The 18486-nt window shown below is 38.7% G+C and overlaps 10 protein-coding genes across 10 annotated transcripts; 6 read left to right on the top strand and 4 right to left on the bottom strand.

Annotated features, from left to right (window-relative positions):
* Nucleotides 1-85: 85 nt before the first annotated feature.
* MPD2 (protein disulfide isomerase MPD2) lies at nt 86-919 on the top strand (the record flags this gene model as incomplete). The annotated part of the gene is made up of 1 exon (XM_018365450.1): nt 86-919. One exon carries the CDS (start codon nt 86-88, stop codon nt 917-919), a length of 834 nt encoding a protein of 277 aa, XP_018221705.1.
* Nucleotides 920-1342: 423 nt separating this feature from the next.
* Nucleotides 1343-4432, top strand: HAL9 (Hal9p; the record flags this gene model as incomplete). Its single annotated transcript, XM_018365449.1, has 1 exon — nt 1343-4432. One exon carries the CDS (start codon nt 1343-1345, stop codon nt 4430-4432), a length of 3090 nt encoding a protein of 1029 aa, XP_018221704.1.
* A 129-nt stretch (nt 4433-4561) lies between these two features.
* Nucleotides 4562-7456, bottom strand: MSH2 (mismatch repair ATPase MSH2; the record flags this gene model as incomplete). The annotated part of the gene is made up of 1 exon (XM_018365448.1): nt 4562-7456. One exon carries the CDS (start codon nt 7454-7456, stop codon nt 4562-4564), a length of 2895 nt encoding a protein of 964 aa, XP_018221703.1.
* A 201-nt stretch (nt 7457-7657) lies between these two features.
* On the bottom strand, nt 7658-9484 carry SPO21 (Spo21p; the record flags this gene model as incomplete). The annotated part of the gene is made up of 1 exon (XM_018365447.1): nt 7658-9484. The coding sequence occupies one exon, from the start codon at nt 9482-9484 to the stop codon at nt 7658-7660; it is 1827 nt and encodes a 608-aa protein (XP_018221702.1).
* A 173-nt stretch (nt 9485-9657) lies between these two features.
* On the bottom strand, nt 9658-10584 carry YPQ1 (cationic amino acid transporter; the record flags this gene model as incomplete). Its single annotated transcript, XM_018365446.1, has 1 exon — nt 9658-10584. One exon carries the CDS (start codon nt 10582-10584, stop codon nt 9658-9660), a length of 927 nt encoding a protein of 308 aa, XP_018221701.1.
* Nucleotides 10585-11043: 459 nt separating this feature from the next.
* On the bottom strand, nt 11044-11910 carry TRM10 (tRNA (guanine(9)-N(1))-methyltransferase; the record flags this gene model as incomplete). The annotated part of the gene is made up of 1 exon (XM_018365445.1): nt 11044-11910. The coding sequence occupies one exon, from the start codon at nt 11908-11910 to the stop codon at nt 11044-11046; it is 867 nt and encodes a 288-aa protein (XP_018221700.1).
* A 260-nt stretch (nt 11911-12170) lies between these two features.
* Nucleotides 12171-13142, top strand: RFC4 (replication factor C subunit 4; the record flags this gene model as incomplete). The annotated part of the gene is made up of 1 exon (XM_018365444.1): nt 12171-13142. The coding sequence occupies one exon, from the start codon at nt 12171-12173 to the stop codon at nt 13140-13142; it is 972 nt and encodes a 323-aa protein (XP_018221699.1).
* Nucleotides 13143-13352: 210 nt separating this feature from the next.
* Nucleotides 13353-15500, top strand: HMI1 (ATP-dependent 3'-5' DNA helicase; the record flags this gene model as incomplete). The annotated part of the gene is made up of 1 exon (XM_018365443.1): nt 13353-15500. The coding sequence occupies one exon, from the start codon at nt 13353-13355 to the stop codon at nt 15498-15500; it is 2148 nt and encodes a 715-aa protein (XP_018221698.1).
* Nucleotides 15501-15681: 181 nt separating this feature from the next.
* COQ3 (hexaprenyldihydroxybenzoate methyltransferase) lies at nt 15682-16623 on the top strand (the record flags this gene model as incomplete). Its single annotated transcript, XM_018365442.1, has 1 exon — nt 15682-16623. The coding sequence occupies one exon, from the start codon at nt 15682-15684 to the stop codon at nt 16621-16623; it is 942 nt and encodes a 313-aa protein (XP_018221697.1).
* Nucleotides 16624-16875: 252 nt separating this feature from the next.
* Nucleotides 16876-18177, top strand: WRS1 (tryptophan--tRNA ligase WRS1; the record flags this gene model as incomplete). The annotated part of the gene is made up of 1 exon (XM_018365441.1): nt 16876-18177. The coding sequence occupies one exon, from the start codon at nt 16876-16878 to the stop codon at nt 18175-18177; it is 1302 nt and encodes a 433-aa protein (XP_018221696.1).
* Between the last annotated feature and the right edge of the window lie 309 nt (nt 18178-18486).

The raw sequence follows: 18486 nt of genomic DNA, 5'->3' as shown, positions 1-18486 counted from the left end.
TAATCGAAAATTTGGCCACCGTTATTAAGAGAGGTCAGCGAAAAGTACAAACAACCATATCAAGGAAGTGGAATAATCGTGGAAAATGAAATTGAGCAGTTTTTTAACTTCTGCCTTGTCGATATGCAGTTTTGCCGTACCGGCGCTAGCGTACAGTGATGATGTCATAATGGTCAAGTCGATTGAGCAGTACTACGAAACGTGCAATAGAAATGATTCATACACTATGATTAAATATTACACTTCGTGGTGCCAACATTGTAAGACATTAGCTCCAGTGTACGAAGAACTTGGCGAGCTATTCACCAAAAATGCCAATGAAGATGACATTCCAATTAATTTCCTCGAAGTCAACTGTGAATTTTTTGGGCCAACATTATGCACTGACTTGCCTGGATTCCCTATCATTGAATTTATTAAACCACGTACAAAGTCATTAAACCTTCCTCAGATTGACCAGTCTTCTATGAAGTTCTATGAAAGATTGTGGTACAGGATTAAGAAGTGGTTMCACGATCCCAAATGGCAACTGGATCCATCTAGGGTTGTTCGATTTGAAGGAAGTAGGAATCTAAAGAGTCTAACTAACTTCATCGATGGAGTGAGAAGTAAAGATTCAGAGAGAAGACTGATTGAACAAATTTTTGATGATTCCAAAGATTGCGGCGATGAATTACGTTCTCAACAGTCACTATGCAAAGCCGGTAAAGAATACTATTCGGCAACCCTATCTGAACTATACGAAGATATGGATGGATTAAGAAAGGAACGATTGAGGTTAGAAAGACTGGTCAAGCAAAATATGGATGACCCAAGCGAAGACACCAAAGACAAGCTAAAAACCATCCGCCTGCAATTGAGCCTCTTGTCACACACAGAAGATCAGTTGCGGTCTACAACTGAACATGATGAGCTTTGAGAGCATACGGGCTTTGTATGCTTCTTGTTCATTAAGTCTCGGTAAATGTGGGGAGCGCGTTCCTTTACCTTGAGATATCTACATACATATACATACATATACACACATATTCAAGCAATGTATGTAAGCTACACTAAGCATAAGACTGCGCATATTGAAAAGCTCAGATAGAATATTGTGAATGCTTTGCATGCTCCAAACATGGCCATGTGTCAAAATTCCTACTCTTCATTTACTAACTATTGTTAAAAATATCTGTTACCCTGTCTGGAAGAGAAGCGCCTACAATTACGTACATGAGATGGCTAACATTAAAGCCTTTAACTTGTTGATAACGGTTGAGAATTGGTTGAGAAGCGCGAGAATTATATTGTACAAAAGACTGAACCGTTACGTTCTCTTCCCTGTGCATAGATTTAGAAAATGGAAAACCAAAGTGGAGACTACAATTCAAATGGATTTTCAAACTCGCCAAATAATTTGAATGCAGTGTTCAACAACGAAGGTATGGGTAGAAGTGACATTACAAGCTTAAACCATCAACAGAACCCAACACGCCTGGTTCCAGACACTCAAATGTGGTCGATGCCCGTGCAAGACCAACTAGTGCCGATGCCTAGTAGAGATAATCATATTATGTCGAACAATACAACGGGCTCAATGAACGTTGTCTATCCCAGCACGATGTACCCCCCAATGGATCAACAGTCTCAACTGCAAGCACAACAGCAACAGGACGTCAGCGTTATGATGGAACACACTAGTAGTAATGATTTGACTGCCTCTAGTAAAAATCTAAAAAAACGCGTATCAAAGGCCTGTGATCATTGTCGAAAGAGAAAAATTAGATGTGATGAAGTGGACCCGCAAACTAACAAATGTTCAAACTGTGTCAAATTCCAATCGGCTTGCACTTTTAAACATCGTGACGAAATACTAAGGAAAAAAAGAAAACTAGAGATTAAACAAAATTCGGACAAATCACCTCAGGCTCAAAGTAACGGTCCCAATCCTGTAATTTCTTCTATGCCAAACAGTACTGCTAATGAAACGTTTGAACCCTTTAGTAGTAATCCGTCCTTGGAAAATGATATCGTCAATAAAATTTCTAATGCTCAAAATAACCTGAACCGAGACATGAACTCAAAGATAGAAAAATTAGACAGGAAAATGTCTCATATTATTGACAGTATGGCCAGATTTGAGTGGTTATTAGATAAGGTGGTCAAAAAGCAAGAGGGTAAACAGAGGGAAAATAGTAATTCACCTAAACCTACAAGAAAGATATACTCCACAGCTCTATTAACCTCTCAAAAACTTTACTGGTTCAAACAAAGTTTGGGACCCAAAGTTTCAGACGAGGAATTCCTTTCTCCCATTAGTGAAATATTATGCATATCTTTGAAATGGTATGCTACTCAGATGAAAAAATTCATGGACTTATCATCTCCAGCTTTCTTCTCCAGCGAAATTGTTTTATACTCATTGCCTCCCAAGCAGCAAGCGAAAAGGCTTCTTGAAAACTTTCATGCAACCTTGTTATCTTCTGTAACAGGTATAATATCGTTGAAAGAATGCTTAGATTTAGCAGAGAAATACTATGACGAGAGCGCCGAAAAGCTCACATATCCTGAACACTTATTATTGAACGTATGTCTCTGTTCTGGTGCCTCAGCAACTCAAACAATTACGCGAGGGGATTCGAAGTATTTAAGAAAGGACAGATACGATCCGACTTCTCAAGAGTTAAAAACAATTGAAAATGTCGCTTTATTAAATGCAATGTATTATTATCATAAGCTATCCACGATCTGTTCAGGCACAAGAACATTACAAGCCTTACTACTATTGAACAGATACTTCCAAGTCACGTATGATACCGAGTTGGCGAACAGTATTTTAGGAACTGCAATTCGATTGGCAGTTGACATGGAACTAAATAGAAATTCCTCTTATAAATCGTTAGATTTTGAAGAAGCCATAAAGAGAAGAAGTATGTGGTGGCATTGTTTTTGTACGGATAAACTATATTCTTTGATGTTATCTAGACCTCCTATTGTGGGAGAGCAAGATATGGATATGCTCACCGATCAGAATTATTTTGAAGTGATAAAGAATAACATTTTACCTACCGTTATTCATAAAAAGGAAGATCTCGACAAAATCAATGATGTGAAATCTGCATTGAATGTAGTTGTAAATTTCTGCCAGCATATATCCCTTTTCATATCCTATTATGTTTCAAAGTTAGTTAATATTGAGAGTAGAATATATTCTACTTGCTTCGCTGTTAGAAGTACTTTGGACCTTTCGTTTGATGCAATGCTTGACAAAATTGTCRAACTCAACGATTCCTTAAACAATTGGAGGAATGACTTACATGTAAGTATGAAACTCAAAAGTTATAAGCAATACCTATCAGTACTATACGCCCAAAATTCTCAAGAAAACCCTGCTTTGAGTTTTGAGATTGCGTGTTGCCGTGTTTTGCATTGCCACTTTAGGTCACTCTATTCCATTGTTATTTTGAGTATGCTAACCACATCGCTGCTTATTGATAACAAACTACTGTACAAAGATTCGCGCCATGAGATTCCACAAATATTTGTACTATTTTCAAATCAGTACTTGAATGCTAGCAAGGAGATGTTAACGCTTTTTCAAGGCATTGATTACCAAGCACACATGTACAATGAGATTATGTATCAATTTGCCACCGCCGTGTTTGTCCTTTTTTTCTTTGTTGTGGACAATATAAACAATCCAAAAAGAAAAGTTGAAGTGAAAGAAACCATCGATCTTTTGAAGAAAGCGTATGATCATTTAGTGGGCGAAAATGACGAGCAGTTGCTTTCTGATAATGTCAAATGGAATACTTTGATAGTGTTTTACAGCCATTTCTTGAAATATGTTCTGCAGCGCTATCATGAGATTGACGTCTCCATAGCCGAGTTTGATCCCAAACTCTATGATGAGATAACTGCGAAGGTTATTACGCATTCAAGAAAAGTAAAAGATGAGACCGTGGATCAACTGATAACGAGTCTGAAATCGTATGGATCCTTGCATTCTTTACAAAAGGATAACGACGTTGGTATCACAAGTAACGAGTTGAATACGAGTAACATTAATTCAGATGATCTCCCAGAAAGAGCTTCGATAAATTTGTTTGGTGAATTATCAGTCGATATATTGAAGATGTTGAAATCACATTCTCCAATCTCACATATTGCAGATTTATCGCCTCTTATGAAAAGTAAAGGGTTAGCGGATGACTCTTCCCTCTACCCAATTCGATCCGACTCAAACAGTCCTGTTTACCCAATCCATAGCTCCGATGTATCTGATTCCGGGGATACATTTTCTACAGACGCAGAGGTTTTGGACCAAGCCTCTGGTAACGATGATGAAGTGATGAAAGATTTTGAATCTTTTATTACATTATTACCGTTAGGAAAATTAATCTATGATAGAGACTATTCTTTCGTAAATACTTTTATGGATTACAAATAGCTTCTTTAAAAAGAAGTGAGAAAATTAGTATTCATATTTAGCATTTTTTTTTTATTTTTATCTTTCATGTACATTTTTATAATTATATATTATTTATCCATTTATACTCGAGGAGTTCTGTGTTTTCGGTTATAATAATAACTTCCTTATATACTTCAAGTAATTGTCATTTTCATATTCCGATTCACTGGCTATAGCACGCAATAACTCTTGTATTTTATGCTGTGATGCTTCTTCAGAAATTTTGCTTGGATCATCCAACCCTTCCTCCTTTGCTCTGCGTATCCATTCCTTTAGTAGGGTCTTCAAGCGTATGTTACCTTCGTTGACTTCCTGCAATGATAATTTAGCCTTTTTCATATTTTCATTATTAATCTTCAAATCGTCAAGTTCGTTTGCTTTACGTTTAGCCATTTTTACAATTTTTTCTGGAAACTGAACCACTTCTGCAACATGGATACCAAAAGATTGGTCTGAAATACCAGGCTCGACTTTATATAATAACGTAATGTCCTCGTCATCATGTTTTTGTTCGTCTGCGTTCTTTTCAATATGTGCTACAACGTGCATATTTTTGACATTAGGCAATTTTTCAGAGAGCTCTGTTAATTCATGAAAATGGGTCGCAAACAATGCAAAACATCCAATTTTACCTGCGATATGTTCGGCAATGGCCCAAGCTAATCCAAATCCATCGTAGGTACTTGTACCACGTCCCAGTTCGTCAACGATAATCAAGGAATTTTGGCTCGCATTTTTCAATATGGATGCCGTTTCCAATATTTCAACCATGAACGTAGAAACACCTTTCAACTGGGAATCACCTGCACCAACCCTACAAAGAATCGCGTCCACGATAGCAATTTCAGCTTCTTCACAAGGTACAAAACAACCAATTTGAGCCATCAGAGAAATTACACCCACTTGTCTTATGTAAGTGGATTTACCACCCATATTTGGACCCGTTATGATTAAAAAATCACCTAAACCACTCTCCAACGTTACGTCATTAGATATAAAGCTCACATCATCTTGCATTTCTAGCACTGGATGGCGAGAACTTACGAGATGTGTTCTTCTTTCCGAATTCATAGGGTGTAATTTCGGCCTGATATAAGGTATTGGGGCATATGATGAAGTATGGGCAAAGGAGGAAATCACATCCAAATGTGCTAAGACTAAGGACAGTTTTTCAAAAACTGGGGTGTACGTTAAAGTTATGTTTATAATTTCTCTAACCAAAGCTGATTGTTGCTTGTCATACTCCTTTTGAAGAACATTTGTTTCGTTCGCAATTAACTTTAGTTGCTTGGTACTGAAGAAAATACCTGCTTTTACAGTAGACAGCTCAATGTACTTTTTATGTTTACGCAATTCTTTGGCGTCGTTACGTGTCAATCTCATACACCAACCGTGCAAATGATGATTCTCCAACTTCAATTTCTTGTCTGGATCAAACCCTAGGTCTTCAGCAGCATCCAGATGAATTGAATGGATTTCATCACGCAAGTCATCTAGTTTACTTCTTATTTTAGCCAATTCTTCATTAAACTCGATCTTGATCATGAATTCATTATTTTCTTCGTAAGCATTCAAATCCACAGTGGTTTCAACCATTTCTTCGAACTTAGATAAAGGCTCAACATGATGACTCAGCGGAGCCAACCACATGGAACGGACCAATTCCTTTACATCTTCACTAGGATTTTCGTCTTCTAGGAACGAGTTGAAAATTTGAACAATTTCCGGTATCTTTTTACTGAATTGGTAAATTTTCAAGACGTCTTCTAAGCTTCCCCTCTTATTTAATTTTTTGGTTAACCTACGGATATCTGGGATCATCGGTAAAAAGTCAGTATTGAGCATCTGTCTCAATTCAATTTGGTCGATCAAGTAGTCAACCAAATCATGTCTTTTAGTAATCTCCTTAATGTCAGTCAATGGTTGCTTCAACCACTCATTTAAAAGCCGAATGCCAGCGTTTGTCCTACAGTGGTTCAGCAATTGAAAAAGAGATGTTATCTTGCCAGTATTTCCAGCACTGGTAAACCCAGAAACAGCTAAATTGTTACTCCCGAATGGATTTTGTGGACCTTGGGGGAAAAGGTTAAGAGCCTTAATGGCAGAAGCATCCAACTTCATAAATTCTTTTAATTTATGTTCGACCAGCTCATATTTGCCGACTTGGTCTTGCTCTGACAATAATTGCAAATAGCCGATCAATGCGTTACACGCACCCATGGATAGTTTAGAATACTTTTGGGGTAACGATAAAGCCAAATCGTTACCTAATAGCTTAGTCAAGTCCAATTCGACGTCTTTCTCGGAAAATTCGGAGTTTTTCAATAATGTAACGACACATCCACAACGATCGATAACGTTAATTAGTTTTTGTAATTCGGTGTTCGAATTCGGATTCAAAGTAAGATCTTGCACCAAACATTCTTTCACACCCAATTGAATCAAGAAACTTTCTAGGTTGGAGTACACTTCATTATCGACAATATCAAGCATACCAACTTTGTAACCAGTGGTATCGATGAATGCAATGCCAATAACACAATTTCCGTCCTGAGAATTCCATTGAATTTTCATGCTTGCAATGACGATACTTGAATCAATATTCAAATTCATCAACTCATTAACTTGCTCGATATTCCCCGGCGATGCGCTCTTGAGTAGTTTCCAACTCTTGTCGTAGATTTCGACTTTGTAGCCAAGATCCAACAAGCATAGTTTCAGTAGAGTAGCAAGAACTTGTAAAGAAACGGTAACGTATTTGGTGGGTTCAACGAAGTTTTTCGCCGTTATGGAGTCCAATTGACAATTTTTCAAAACAGACTGAGTGTGATACACTGAATCAGCAACAAAAATGGCGTCTGTGCCTATAACCGTATAATATTCACCTTTATCAACCAATCTGATGGTTTTTAATGGCTTCTTCGGTAATGCAATATACTTTTTGTAAAAGTTTCTTTCTTCTGATACATCAGAAAACTTCAAATCAGGTCTGGTAGATGACATATCTGCTCCGTTAAGATTATGGTGTGGCTCAAGAGGTAATCAAAAGGCTATAGTTTCACACATGAGATGAGTGTCGTTATAAAACCTTTTTTTTCTTCACTTTATAAAACGCCTAAAAAAAAAGATCAGTTTTCGCGTTTTTTATTTTTTCATAATTCAATAATATTATAGATATATAGAAGAATAAGTAGCATTATATATTTATTTGATAGAGTGTGGAACTTGTCTTTGGTTTTGCTTGTACGGCGTGGTAGAGTTTTGGCTGGGTTTCGGTTCGTTTTGCCTGCTTTTCTTGTAATAACTGATAAAGCATTTATAAATAATATCAATAATTTTCCTTGTCACAACTTCTTGATAGAAATAAAGAAGCTTTTCCTCGAACTCTATACATCTGGATTCTAGCCTTTTTGAGAACTCGGCAGGAGACTGGTCGGAGGAGCATACGTGATTCGACAGGGAATTGTTCATGTTCAGCAATTCCTTTATCAAGGTTTCAGTTTCCATAATAGTTTCGCTTGGTAGTAAGAACCGGTAAGATGTTAAGATGTTAGATACTAAAAGTAAGGAGTATGAGCCGTGGCATTCGATTAACAGTATTTGTTTTTTCAGCAAGTTCCTCTCATTTCTCAAATCTAAAACTTTCTTCCTTTCATTCTTAAATGAACTTTGCAAACTTTTATTAGTGTTCGTTAGATTTTCAATGTTTTTTTTATACTTCAGGCATATCTCCTTCAATTCATTGCATTCAAAAGTCAAATTCTCCCCCATAGCCTCCCTTTTCTTTGTGGAGGTGTTCAACTCAGTTATACTATCTGCTAATTTAGCATATTTTTCTTTGAATAAGGAAAACTTGAAGTTGGTAGCATTAACCTCATTTTGAAGTTCGTTAACATTTTTTTTTAGAAACTCGTTTTGATCAATGACCAATTGTTGTTCTCTGTTAACTCTATCCAACGTTTCCTTAGTGTATTTGTATTTCTTTAATATTTCTTCGTCATGGTCGTATGACTCACTGTCTAGCTCTTTAAATGCCTCTTTCATTTTTCTATTTTCTAAAGATAATTCCTTGTATTTAGTCTTATAAGCTTTGTTTGTGGTTTCTAGTTTAATAATTTTATCGTTTTGGGTTTTCACTTGCATTTCTTTTTCTTTTACTTTGGAGGCAAAAGTTGTTAATTTTGACTTTTTATTACTAGAATCCTTCTTAATTAATTGATACATTTCTTGCATCAGTTGGAAAACGGAAATATCACTAAAATCATCAAATTTGTAGCCGACTTCTTCAAATATCAACTTTATAACCTCTGAAACTTTACCATTTGGATCAATCAGTAAAGTCTCGTTTATAAACAACGAAGGTAGTTGCTGCGACTCATATTGTTTTTGCATATCGCTCATTATAGCGGTTGCCTGAGTATCGACATTGTATTGACTGATGATAGATCCAGAATTCATATTTGAGCTTTCCCTGCTGCGGGGTAATTCCTTGTTGAATCTGGAGTGTTTATTCTTTTGCATTCTAACGCTATTATCAGTCCTTCTTACAGAATCATAAGAAGAAGAAGAAGAAGAAGAAGAGGAGGTGGACGAAGAAGTTGTCTGTGTTGGTAAGGAAAGGGCATTGTTTTTTGATCTTTGGCTTCCCGCTGGGTCTCTCTGCGGTTCCTTGATATTATTGGAACGACTCAACCCACCAGATTGAAGGCCGCTGTTGCAAATAAATGAATAATCATTGGCAGAAACATCCCCATTATCACTGCTTTTCATTGAAACCAAACTTTGATTGCTTTTCATGGAACTTAGACTCTGATTGCTTTTTGCATTGGGAGATTTAGAGAGCTTAAAGAATTCCTTCATCCATTTTCTTTTTGACATTTTATGGTTTTCCGCACCACTTATGTTACTATCGTTATGAGCGTCGGTATCCTGGTCGTGGCTTGATATGCGACTGGAGTCTTCCGAACTATGTGAGGTAACCGTCATCATTGACGTTCCTTCCATGTTTGATGCGTGTAATATATTGCTCATACTAACGGCGAGAGCTCTTTGTAGATCTTGCGGTATGTATTAATAATCTCGTTATTTATTTTTATATGAAATTTTTTATTATCTAATTTTTTTTTGTGACGCAGGAAAGTGTGACAGAAAGAAAAAAAAATGTGAAATCAAAATTCTGTTGAATAAATATTAGATAGAATATGTTAATTTAGTATAAATCTTTTATTCCCTTTGTAAATGAAAAACTGGGAAAAGATGACGAAATCCATGAACAGAGTGCCTATACTTCCAACCAACCAGGAAGCGTTCAAAATCAAGTACTTCCAGTCTAGAGAGATGACAACAACGGAGAAAATAAACGTTATGTTACCCAAGCAGGCAAACAGAAAAAACAAGAAGCTGATACCTTCGCAAGACTTTCTTTTGAAGTTCAGTAGTATTTGAGGGATTCTTGAACCTAAGTACAACATAGCGCTTAGATAGCCAAAGATCTGTGCCAACCAGTTGATTTCTAATTCGGGAACGGGCAAAGGTGGGTCTTCCACGGGAGGAGACTGCGTGTAGTTTAAGCAGTAGGTCACGTACCATGATACAACACCCACGAAAACCACTCCTGCAACAATACAGACGTCCTTCACGAAATTTCTTGAATTAGCTTTACGCAAATCGTCACCAGCAACGTCTCCATTGGACGAAGGAGTAGCCATTTCTTCATCAATGTGATTTGCCTGGCCTTGCGTGTTCAACAGCGGCTGCTGTTCGTTGAAGACGTCGTGCAAAACATTTTCGTTCATTGGGTTAGCAGGAGAAAGATGAATAGGGTCCACTGCCGGTTTTTCCTCATTGTCGTACCATAGACATTGACCAAGTAAAATGATATCGGCCACGGTATAGTACGCGGCAAGAATGATCATGGTAGACAGTAAATGCTGCAGAACGGCACCCATCAGATTGAACACGTCACCAGCTAGCCACAAGATCACGAACAGTAGTGACAGCCCATCGGATGACTTTCTGTAAAAGTTTTCATAGATCTGAGGAACAAACACGATGATCCAGCACGAAATGGAGATGGACCCGGAGATCCCGCTCAGAGTGGAACCATTCAATTCTACCGGCACTAATTGCATTTTTGGTGGCGTTGGGCGTTGTGGTGGTTCTTTGTTGTGTACCAGACCCTTACCTTCTTATGCGGTACCATCGCAAGATAAGCAAATTACGTAGTGACTAAACAAAGCTTACTTGAAAAACTTTCAGGCAGGGTAATCGTAGGAAAGAGTCATTTTAAAGAGCGAAAAAACTAAGGCTATGGCAGAAGATTACAGACAACTCACACCAAAGAAAGAGCTATAGATATGAGTTGGAATGTGCCCCAAGCTATACGGATTGCAGTGTAACAATGTGGTGTCGGTGTTATTGTTGTCAGAAAAAATTTGGGAATGGGAAAATGTAGAACTGGTTTTCGGCGGCTAATTTTCTAGGCCCTGTTGATAGAGAGAAGCGGTTGGCTTCAGAGACAAGCATGCAGGCTGAAACTGCAACATCTAATTATAACTACAAACTTTGCTACTAACTACAATTGCGGCTACTTATGCGTCGTCGGTCGTGGATGCTGTTTCTGCCTCTAGCTTTCTGGCCGGTAAAACGCTTTCAAAAGCGTTCTTCCAGTCATGGCCATCAAAGTATTTCAGCATGAGCTGCACCACGTGCGTCGTGGTCAGCACCCTTCTACCCTCCAGGTTGATATACTCGTCGATAGGCAGTCTCCGCGTTGGGATGCCTAGCTTTTGGGCTTTTTTGAGACACAACTCCTTATAGCGGTTCTTATCTACAATACCCCCAACGATGTACCTCATGCCCGGTTCCAGCCTCTCTAGTTTCTCGTCTGTGTCGGCAGTTAAGTACACTATTTTGTCCTTGCTTACGTGCTCGTCTTCAAACATAATTTTGTCGTCTGGTAGGAATTTGAAGTGGTTCCAGTTGTCGTAATTCGTATCGTGCAGAGCGGTTTCAAATCTTTTCTTTAGTCTTTTATCGAAAGGCGCCACTTTAATTTCCGCGAAATGATCCGCTCTTCTGTTGGCGGAATATGCCCTTGTGACCTGATTCGACAAACTGACTATTTCCTTGTCGTTCATCAGTTCGTCAAAGGAACAGTCGAGTATGATCTCGATCCCAGAATCGACTTGGTTTACATTGACCCGAGGCTCTCTAACCAACTCCCGTGGGACTTCTTCTCCCTTGTCAATGTACTCTTGGATCTTCGCACTTCTCTCGTGACGTAGCCTCTTCCTCTTCACACGACGTTCCGCATTATATTTCACTTTGTTATCCTCCCACCTTTGTCTTTTACATATTTTCTTCCATTGCTTTTTGGACAAACCTTCCGGCACCGGTGGCAAAGGTGGTGTTCTTTTCACCACCTCTTCTGTTTGGTCTATTTTCTCATCTGACATGCTGTTTTCCCTGCACGCCTACCTCTTACTTACAGTTCCACTAGCAATACGCTGCTCCATGCATCGTCTCTTCCTAATGACAATGAAAATTTTTCATCATCACATCACTGTTACACTAAACGCGTTTTTTTTTCCTTGAGAAAAAGGTCAAAACTTGACTACGTAGATATACATATGACCGCCAGTGGCATTAGTACAGCTTAGGCTACCGTAGCACTAACTGACGCCAACGTCTAGGAGATAATAAAGCGTCTTTTAACATGTCCAAGATTTTGTCTTTGCAACTTCCATGGGTGGAGAAATATCGCCCTCAGGTTTTATCTGATATAGTCGGTAATAAAGAAACCATTGATCGACTTCAGCAAATCGCTAAAGATGGTAACATGCCCCATATGATAATATCTGGTATGCCGGGTATAGGTAAGACCACCTCGGTACATTGCCTTGCGCATGAGCTGCTGGGCAGTTCCTACGGCGATGGTGTTTTGGAATTGAACGCTTCAGACGATAGAGGTATTGATGTCGTCAGAAACCAGATAAAACACTTTGCCCAGAAGAAATTGCATCTTCCTCAAGGTAAACATAAGATCATCATCCTCGATGAAGCGGACTCCATGACAGCTGGTGCTCAGCAAGCATTGAGAAGAACCATGGAATTATACTCGAATTCAACCAGATTCGCATTTGCCTGTAATCAATCTAATAAGATCATTGAGCCATTACAAAGTAGATGCGCAATTTTAAGGTACTCTAAGCTATCGGATGAAGACGTTCTAAAACGTCTCTTGGAGGTCATAAAACTAGAAGATGTCAAATACACGAATGATGGGTTAGAAGCAATAATTTTTACTGCCGAAGGTGATATGAGACAAGCTATAAACAATTTACAAAGTACTGTAGCAGGACATGGCTTAGTCAACGCTGATAATGTTTTCAGGATCGTCGATTCCCCACATCCATTAATAGTGAAGAAAATGCTACTAGCCACCAACCTAGACGATTCCATCAACATCTTGAGAACGGATCTTTGGAAAAAGGGTTATTCCTCAATTGATATCGTAACAACATCCTTCCGTGTCACTAAAAACTTGACGCAAGTTAAGGAATCAGTAAGGTTAGAAATGATAAAGGAAATTGGCCTAACTCATATGAGAATTTTGGAAGGTGTCGGGACTTACTTACAATTGGCTAGTATGTTAGCCAAAATTCGTAAACTAAATACTAAAGTCTAATCTAAATACACAAATTACGCCAATTTTAAGCACATCATCCGTACCTTGTCTCTGTATCTTTCTTCCTTATCTTTTTTTTTTTGTGCTGTGTCACATTGTTGTTTTTTTTTATTATTAACGTTTTAATATTGATGATTAAAACTCACAGCTAACAACAAGAAAATACAAAATATCAAAGGAAAAAAAAAAAAAGCTGTTCACTGGAGGCAAATGGACAAGCTAACTCCATCGCAATGGAAAGTTGTAAACAAGCCGTACGAGCCAGCATCCACAGTAAAAGTTATTGCGGGCCCAGGTTCAGGAAAAACGTTGACGCTATTACATAAAGTGCACCATCTGGTCACCGTGGAAAATATTAAGCCTGACGAAATACTGATATTTTCGCTGACAAATAAAGCTGTCGATAATATAATAGAGAACTTGTTGTCCGTATTCGAAGACTTGCATACTAATAAAGAGATTATTCGTCAGATTGGATGTTACACTATTCATGGTTTGGCCAATAGAATCGTAGTGGAAAATGAGGGAATGATAAACATCATAGAGGAGATAGGCTGGAGAGGATTAATGAAATTGCTGCCGCCCTCCAAGAGAAGCCCCCATCATTTTCGATCGTACAAGGAGTTAGAAAAGGTTATCAAAGATTACAAACTGAATGGCAGTAGGACCGGCAATGTCAAGGCAAAAAATGATAGTATCGTTATTGAGCAACTAGTCGAACTGATGGATAACTGTAAAGTAATGACTAATGATGACTTGATTATTCGTGCAAAAAAATACCTAGAGCTCGATCAACCTATCCTAGGTGACGCCTCGTCATCTTTCACTCAAGATCTTCAAAACAAATACAAAGTTGTTCTTATCGATGAGTTTCAGGATCTTTATCCAAGTTTAGCACCTTTGGTTGCCACTATTTGTAAGGGGAAACAACTTATCATGTTCGGTGATACAAATCAAAGCATTTACGAATTCTTGGGGAATAACAAACAGATCATGTGGCAATTGGACAATCTACATCCAAAATCGTCTACTACTGTTTTAAAACTGTTCGATAATTTTAGATCTACGCCCGAGATTATCTCTTTAGCATCAAGGGTCATCAATCTTCCGCCAGCAAAGAAACAAGTATTAGATAATACCGACGAAACTCCATCAGAACTGGTTCGCAAGCTACCAAGCGGTGTTTTACCCCAATCGGCTTCATTTGATGATTTGACAACAGAAACTGAATTCATCATCGACAAGATTACTCAATTAATTTGCTCTTCTGCCAAATTTTCTGATATTGCCATTTTATCAAGAACCAACTCGCATTTAACAACGTTGGGAAATGTTTTGAAAAAATATGGTATACCATTTGAAAAATTAAAAAGTCAGCCCGATTGGATGGACGACCTGCGAATTCAGTTCCTCTTGGATATCATGAAAGTGTGCTCTCTAGCGTCTGACGAGAAGCATAGCCGCGAGTTCGATACGAGTGCCAAATGGCAAAGCGATTTCAGCATACTGGTCACAATGAGTGCTATCAAGGGAGTTGGTGATGCTTCAATACAAGCTTTGTATAAGGCATGCGGTTTGAAGAAGCTATCGATTTGGAAGTACTTAACCGTGGTCCCGAATTTTGAATGGCCATTGGGCCTCTCCATAAAAAAAAAAATTGAAAACTACACAGCTAATTTATACGAACTGATTGAAGACGACCAAATTCACCAACTGGAAGACCCTTTGGAACTTTTGGAGAAGATTTCCAATATAACACATAACTTAAACCTCAATCCTACCTACTTCCAATCTGTGAGCGACTACCAATCATCACTAGAGTTTAAAACGCACTTGCGAGAAATGGCTCAAGTAATGAAAGTGTCACAATCCAACAAACCTTCAGGAACTTCCTTCATCAAATGGTTTCTAGAGACTTATTTCGATCAAACAATGGTTTTCCATCAGGCCAAACAGGAATTGAAAACCAACGGCCCTGGTACAGTAAAACTGTCTACGATTCATTCCGCCAAGGGTTTGGAGTTTCCCATAGTGTTTCTGACGAATGGAATCATGTCCAATTTCCCTATGGACACGAATTCTCTTTACGTCGGTATGACTAGGGCAAGAAACTTATTATATATGTCCAACATGAAACATCAGAATCTAATCAGTAAGACCCCACTTTACTCTAGATCTATAATGTTTAACGAGTCTTTTTGGACCTACTACAACAAGGATTTAAACAGATCTCTGCATGGCGTTACGATGGCGCATGACTACAACATACAGCATTACAATCGGTTACGTAAAGACTTTGGATTTTATAGAGCATATTCTTCACTACGGTGCTGTAAGAACATTTTTAGACGTATATAGACGTACACATTCTGTCAATCTTTTTACTGCATTATTATCCCCATACTCATTTGAATAATATTCCGGAGAGTATTTTATTTTTTTCCTTCCTTTGTTTAAAAAAAAAGAGGGATGTCGAGCTACACTAAATTTGTGCAAAGCCAGAAATAGCAAGCTAGAAAGAAGTAAAACTCCAGGGTTTATGATGTTTGTAAGGTCCAGGGTATTGAGGAGTGCTACAGTGTGGAAGCAATTGGATGTTTGTTCGAGGTTTACGGTTGGGCGACAAACAAGATACAAATCTACTGATGCCTCGGAAGATGAAGTGAAGCATTTCCAGGAGCTGGCCCCAACGTGGTGGGACACTGACGGATCGCAAAGAATTTTGCATAAGATGAACCTTGCCCGGTTGGATTTTATACAAAGAACACTAAGGAACCAAATCAAGATTCAGGATCCAGAGGTATACGTCCCTGGGTTCAACTACAAGGAATTTTTACCTGACTATGTATGTGACAATATTCGTCGCGAAGTGCAAGGGAGTATAGAGGCTGGCTTGTACGGAAGGCAGGAAATGAGCGTCTTGGACGTGGGGTGCGGTGGTGGTATTTTGAGTGAATCATTGGCGAGACTCAAATGGGTAAAGAAAGTCCAAGGAATCGACTTGACTCGTGAATGTATTATGGTTGCAAAAGAACACGCCAAGAAAGATCCTATGCTGGAAGGGAAAGTTGATTATGAGTGTAAGGCCTTGGAAGACGTCACAGGACAGTTTGATATTATCACTTGTATGGAAATGCTCGAGCACGTAGACGTTCCCAGCGAAATCCTAAGGCACTGCTGGTCCAGACTGAACCCCGACGGAGGAATACTATTTTTGAGTACCATCAACAGAGATCTCATCTCGTGGTTCACTACGATCTTCGTAGGTGAAAATGTCTTAAAGGTTGTTCCAAAGGGAACCCATCATTTGAGCAAATACATCAATTCGAAAGAGATCCTAGCCTGGTTCAATGACCACTATGACGGCCAATTTCGCTTGCTAGATCTAAAAGGAACCATGTACCTTCCAATGCAAGGATGGGTCGAGCACAACTGTTCAGACATTGGTAATTATTCTATGGCCATCCAGAGATTGAAGTGATCGTCCTTGTTGTAAATACTGTCTTACGTATAGAAATTCATTTAAATACACCTTGAGACCACACAGAATAGTATGGCTCATGCGTTTATTCAGTAAGTCATCCATTACAGACACTAGTGATATTTCACATCAAAATATCTCTTTTTCGCCTATAACAATAAAAAAAAAAATAAAAAAGATAACGCTGAAAAATTTTTCATTCATTATGGTAAAAAGATGAAATCCAACAGGTGAACGAAGCATAAAGTAAGGATGAGTAGCGACAAGAGTGTAGAACAAGTCACCCAACAAGTGTCTGGACTGAAAACCGCCGATGTCAAGGAACAAGTGGTCACACCTTGGGACGTGGAAGGTGGTGTTGATGAACAAGGTAAGGCCCAGAACATAGATTACGATAAATTGATCAAGAAGTTCGGTACCAAGCCAGTCAATGAAGAAACCCTGAAAAGATTTAAACAAGTGACAGGTCATGAACCACATCATTTCATGCGTAAGGGTCTGTTTTTCAGTGAGCGTGATTTCACCAAGATTTTGGATCTTTACGAACAAGGGAAACCATTTTTCTTATATACCGGTAGAGGTCCCTCAAGTGATTCTATGCACTTGGGACATATGGTTCCATTTGTGTTCACCAAATGGTTACAGGATGTGTTCGACGTGCCATTAGTCATTGAGTTGACTGATGACGAAAAATTTTTATTCAAACATAAGTTAACGATTAATGACGTTAAGAATTTTGCCCGTGAAAACGCCAAGGATATCGTCGCCGTTGGCTTTGATCCAAAGAATACCTTCATCTTTTCCGATCTACAATATATGGGTGGCGCATTCTATGAAACTGTGGTAAGAGTCTCCAGACAAATCACAGGTTCTACTGCAAAGGCCGTTTTCGGGTTCAATGACTCCGATTGTATCGGTAAGTTCCATTTCGCATCTATCCAAATTGCCACTGCGTTTCCAAGTTCATTCCCCGATGTTTTAGGCTTGCCTGATAAGACACCATGTTTGATTCCATGTGCCATCGATCAAGATCCATATTTCAGAGTTTGCAGAGATGTAGCGGATAAACTAAAGTATTCAAAGCCTGCATTGCTGCATTCCAGGTTTTTCCCGGCTTTGCAAGGTTCTACTACCAAAATGTCAGCCTCTGATGACACTACTGCCATTTTCATGACCGACACACCAAAGCAAATCCAAAAGAAAGTCAACAAGTACGCATTCAGTGGAGGCCAAGTCTCTGCTGATATGCATAGAGAATTGGGTGGTAACCCCGATGTCGACGTTGCATACCAATACTTATCGTTTTTCAAAGACGATGATGCTTTCTTAAAAGAGTGTTACGACAAATACAAGTCTGGTGAACTGCTATCAGGTGAAATGAAGAAATTGTGTATCGAAACTTTACAGGAATTCGTCAAGGCATTCCAAGAACGTAGAGCTCAAGTGGACGATGAGACTTTGAACAAATTCATGCTACCACATAAGCTGGTCTGGGGCGAAAAGGAAAGACTAGTCGCACCCAAGCCAAAGGTCAAGCAAGAAAAGAAGAAATAAGAAATCACGCCCGGCCTCCTACTTTATACATGGTGATATAGAATATAAATATACAAATTAATATGTTCAAACAAGGCCAAGCAACTGGTAAATCAGCATGAAATTGCCTCTTAATCTTGTTCTTTCTGTCACTTGATAAAAAAATCATCAATTTTTTTTTTTCCAGAATGAAAAAATTTTTCACGGCATATAAAAGAAGGCCATCTTTTCTAGCTACAATTAATTTACTGTCTCACTTCTTATAGTTGCGTCTGGACGAGGCAGCAGCACAGTACTAGCACTGCGGGTCAGGGTTTCTTGTTCAGGTGA

This window comes from Saccharomyces eubayanus, chromosome XV (genome assembly GCF_001298625.1).
Source record: "Saccharomyces eubayanus strain FM1318 chromosome XV, whole genome shotgun sequence".
NCBI classification, from domain to species: domain Eukaryota; kingdom Fungi; phylum Ascomycota; class Saccharomycetes; order Saccharomycetales; family Saccharomycetaceae; genus Saccharomyces; species Saccharomyces eubayanus.
The sequence above is the reverse complement of the archived record's forward strand: the minus strand, read 5'-3'. Positions and strand labels throughout refer to the sequence as shown.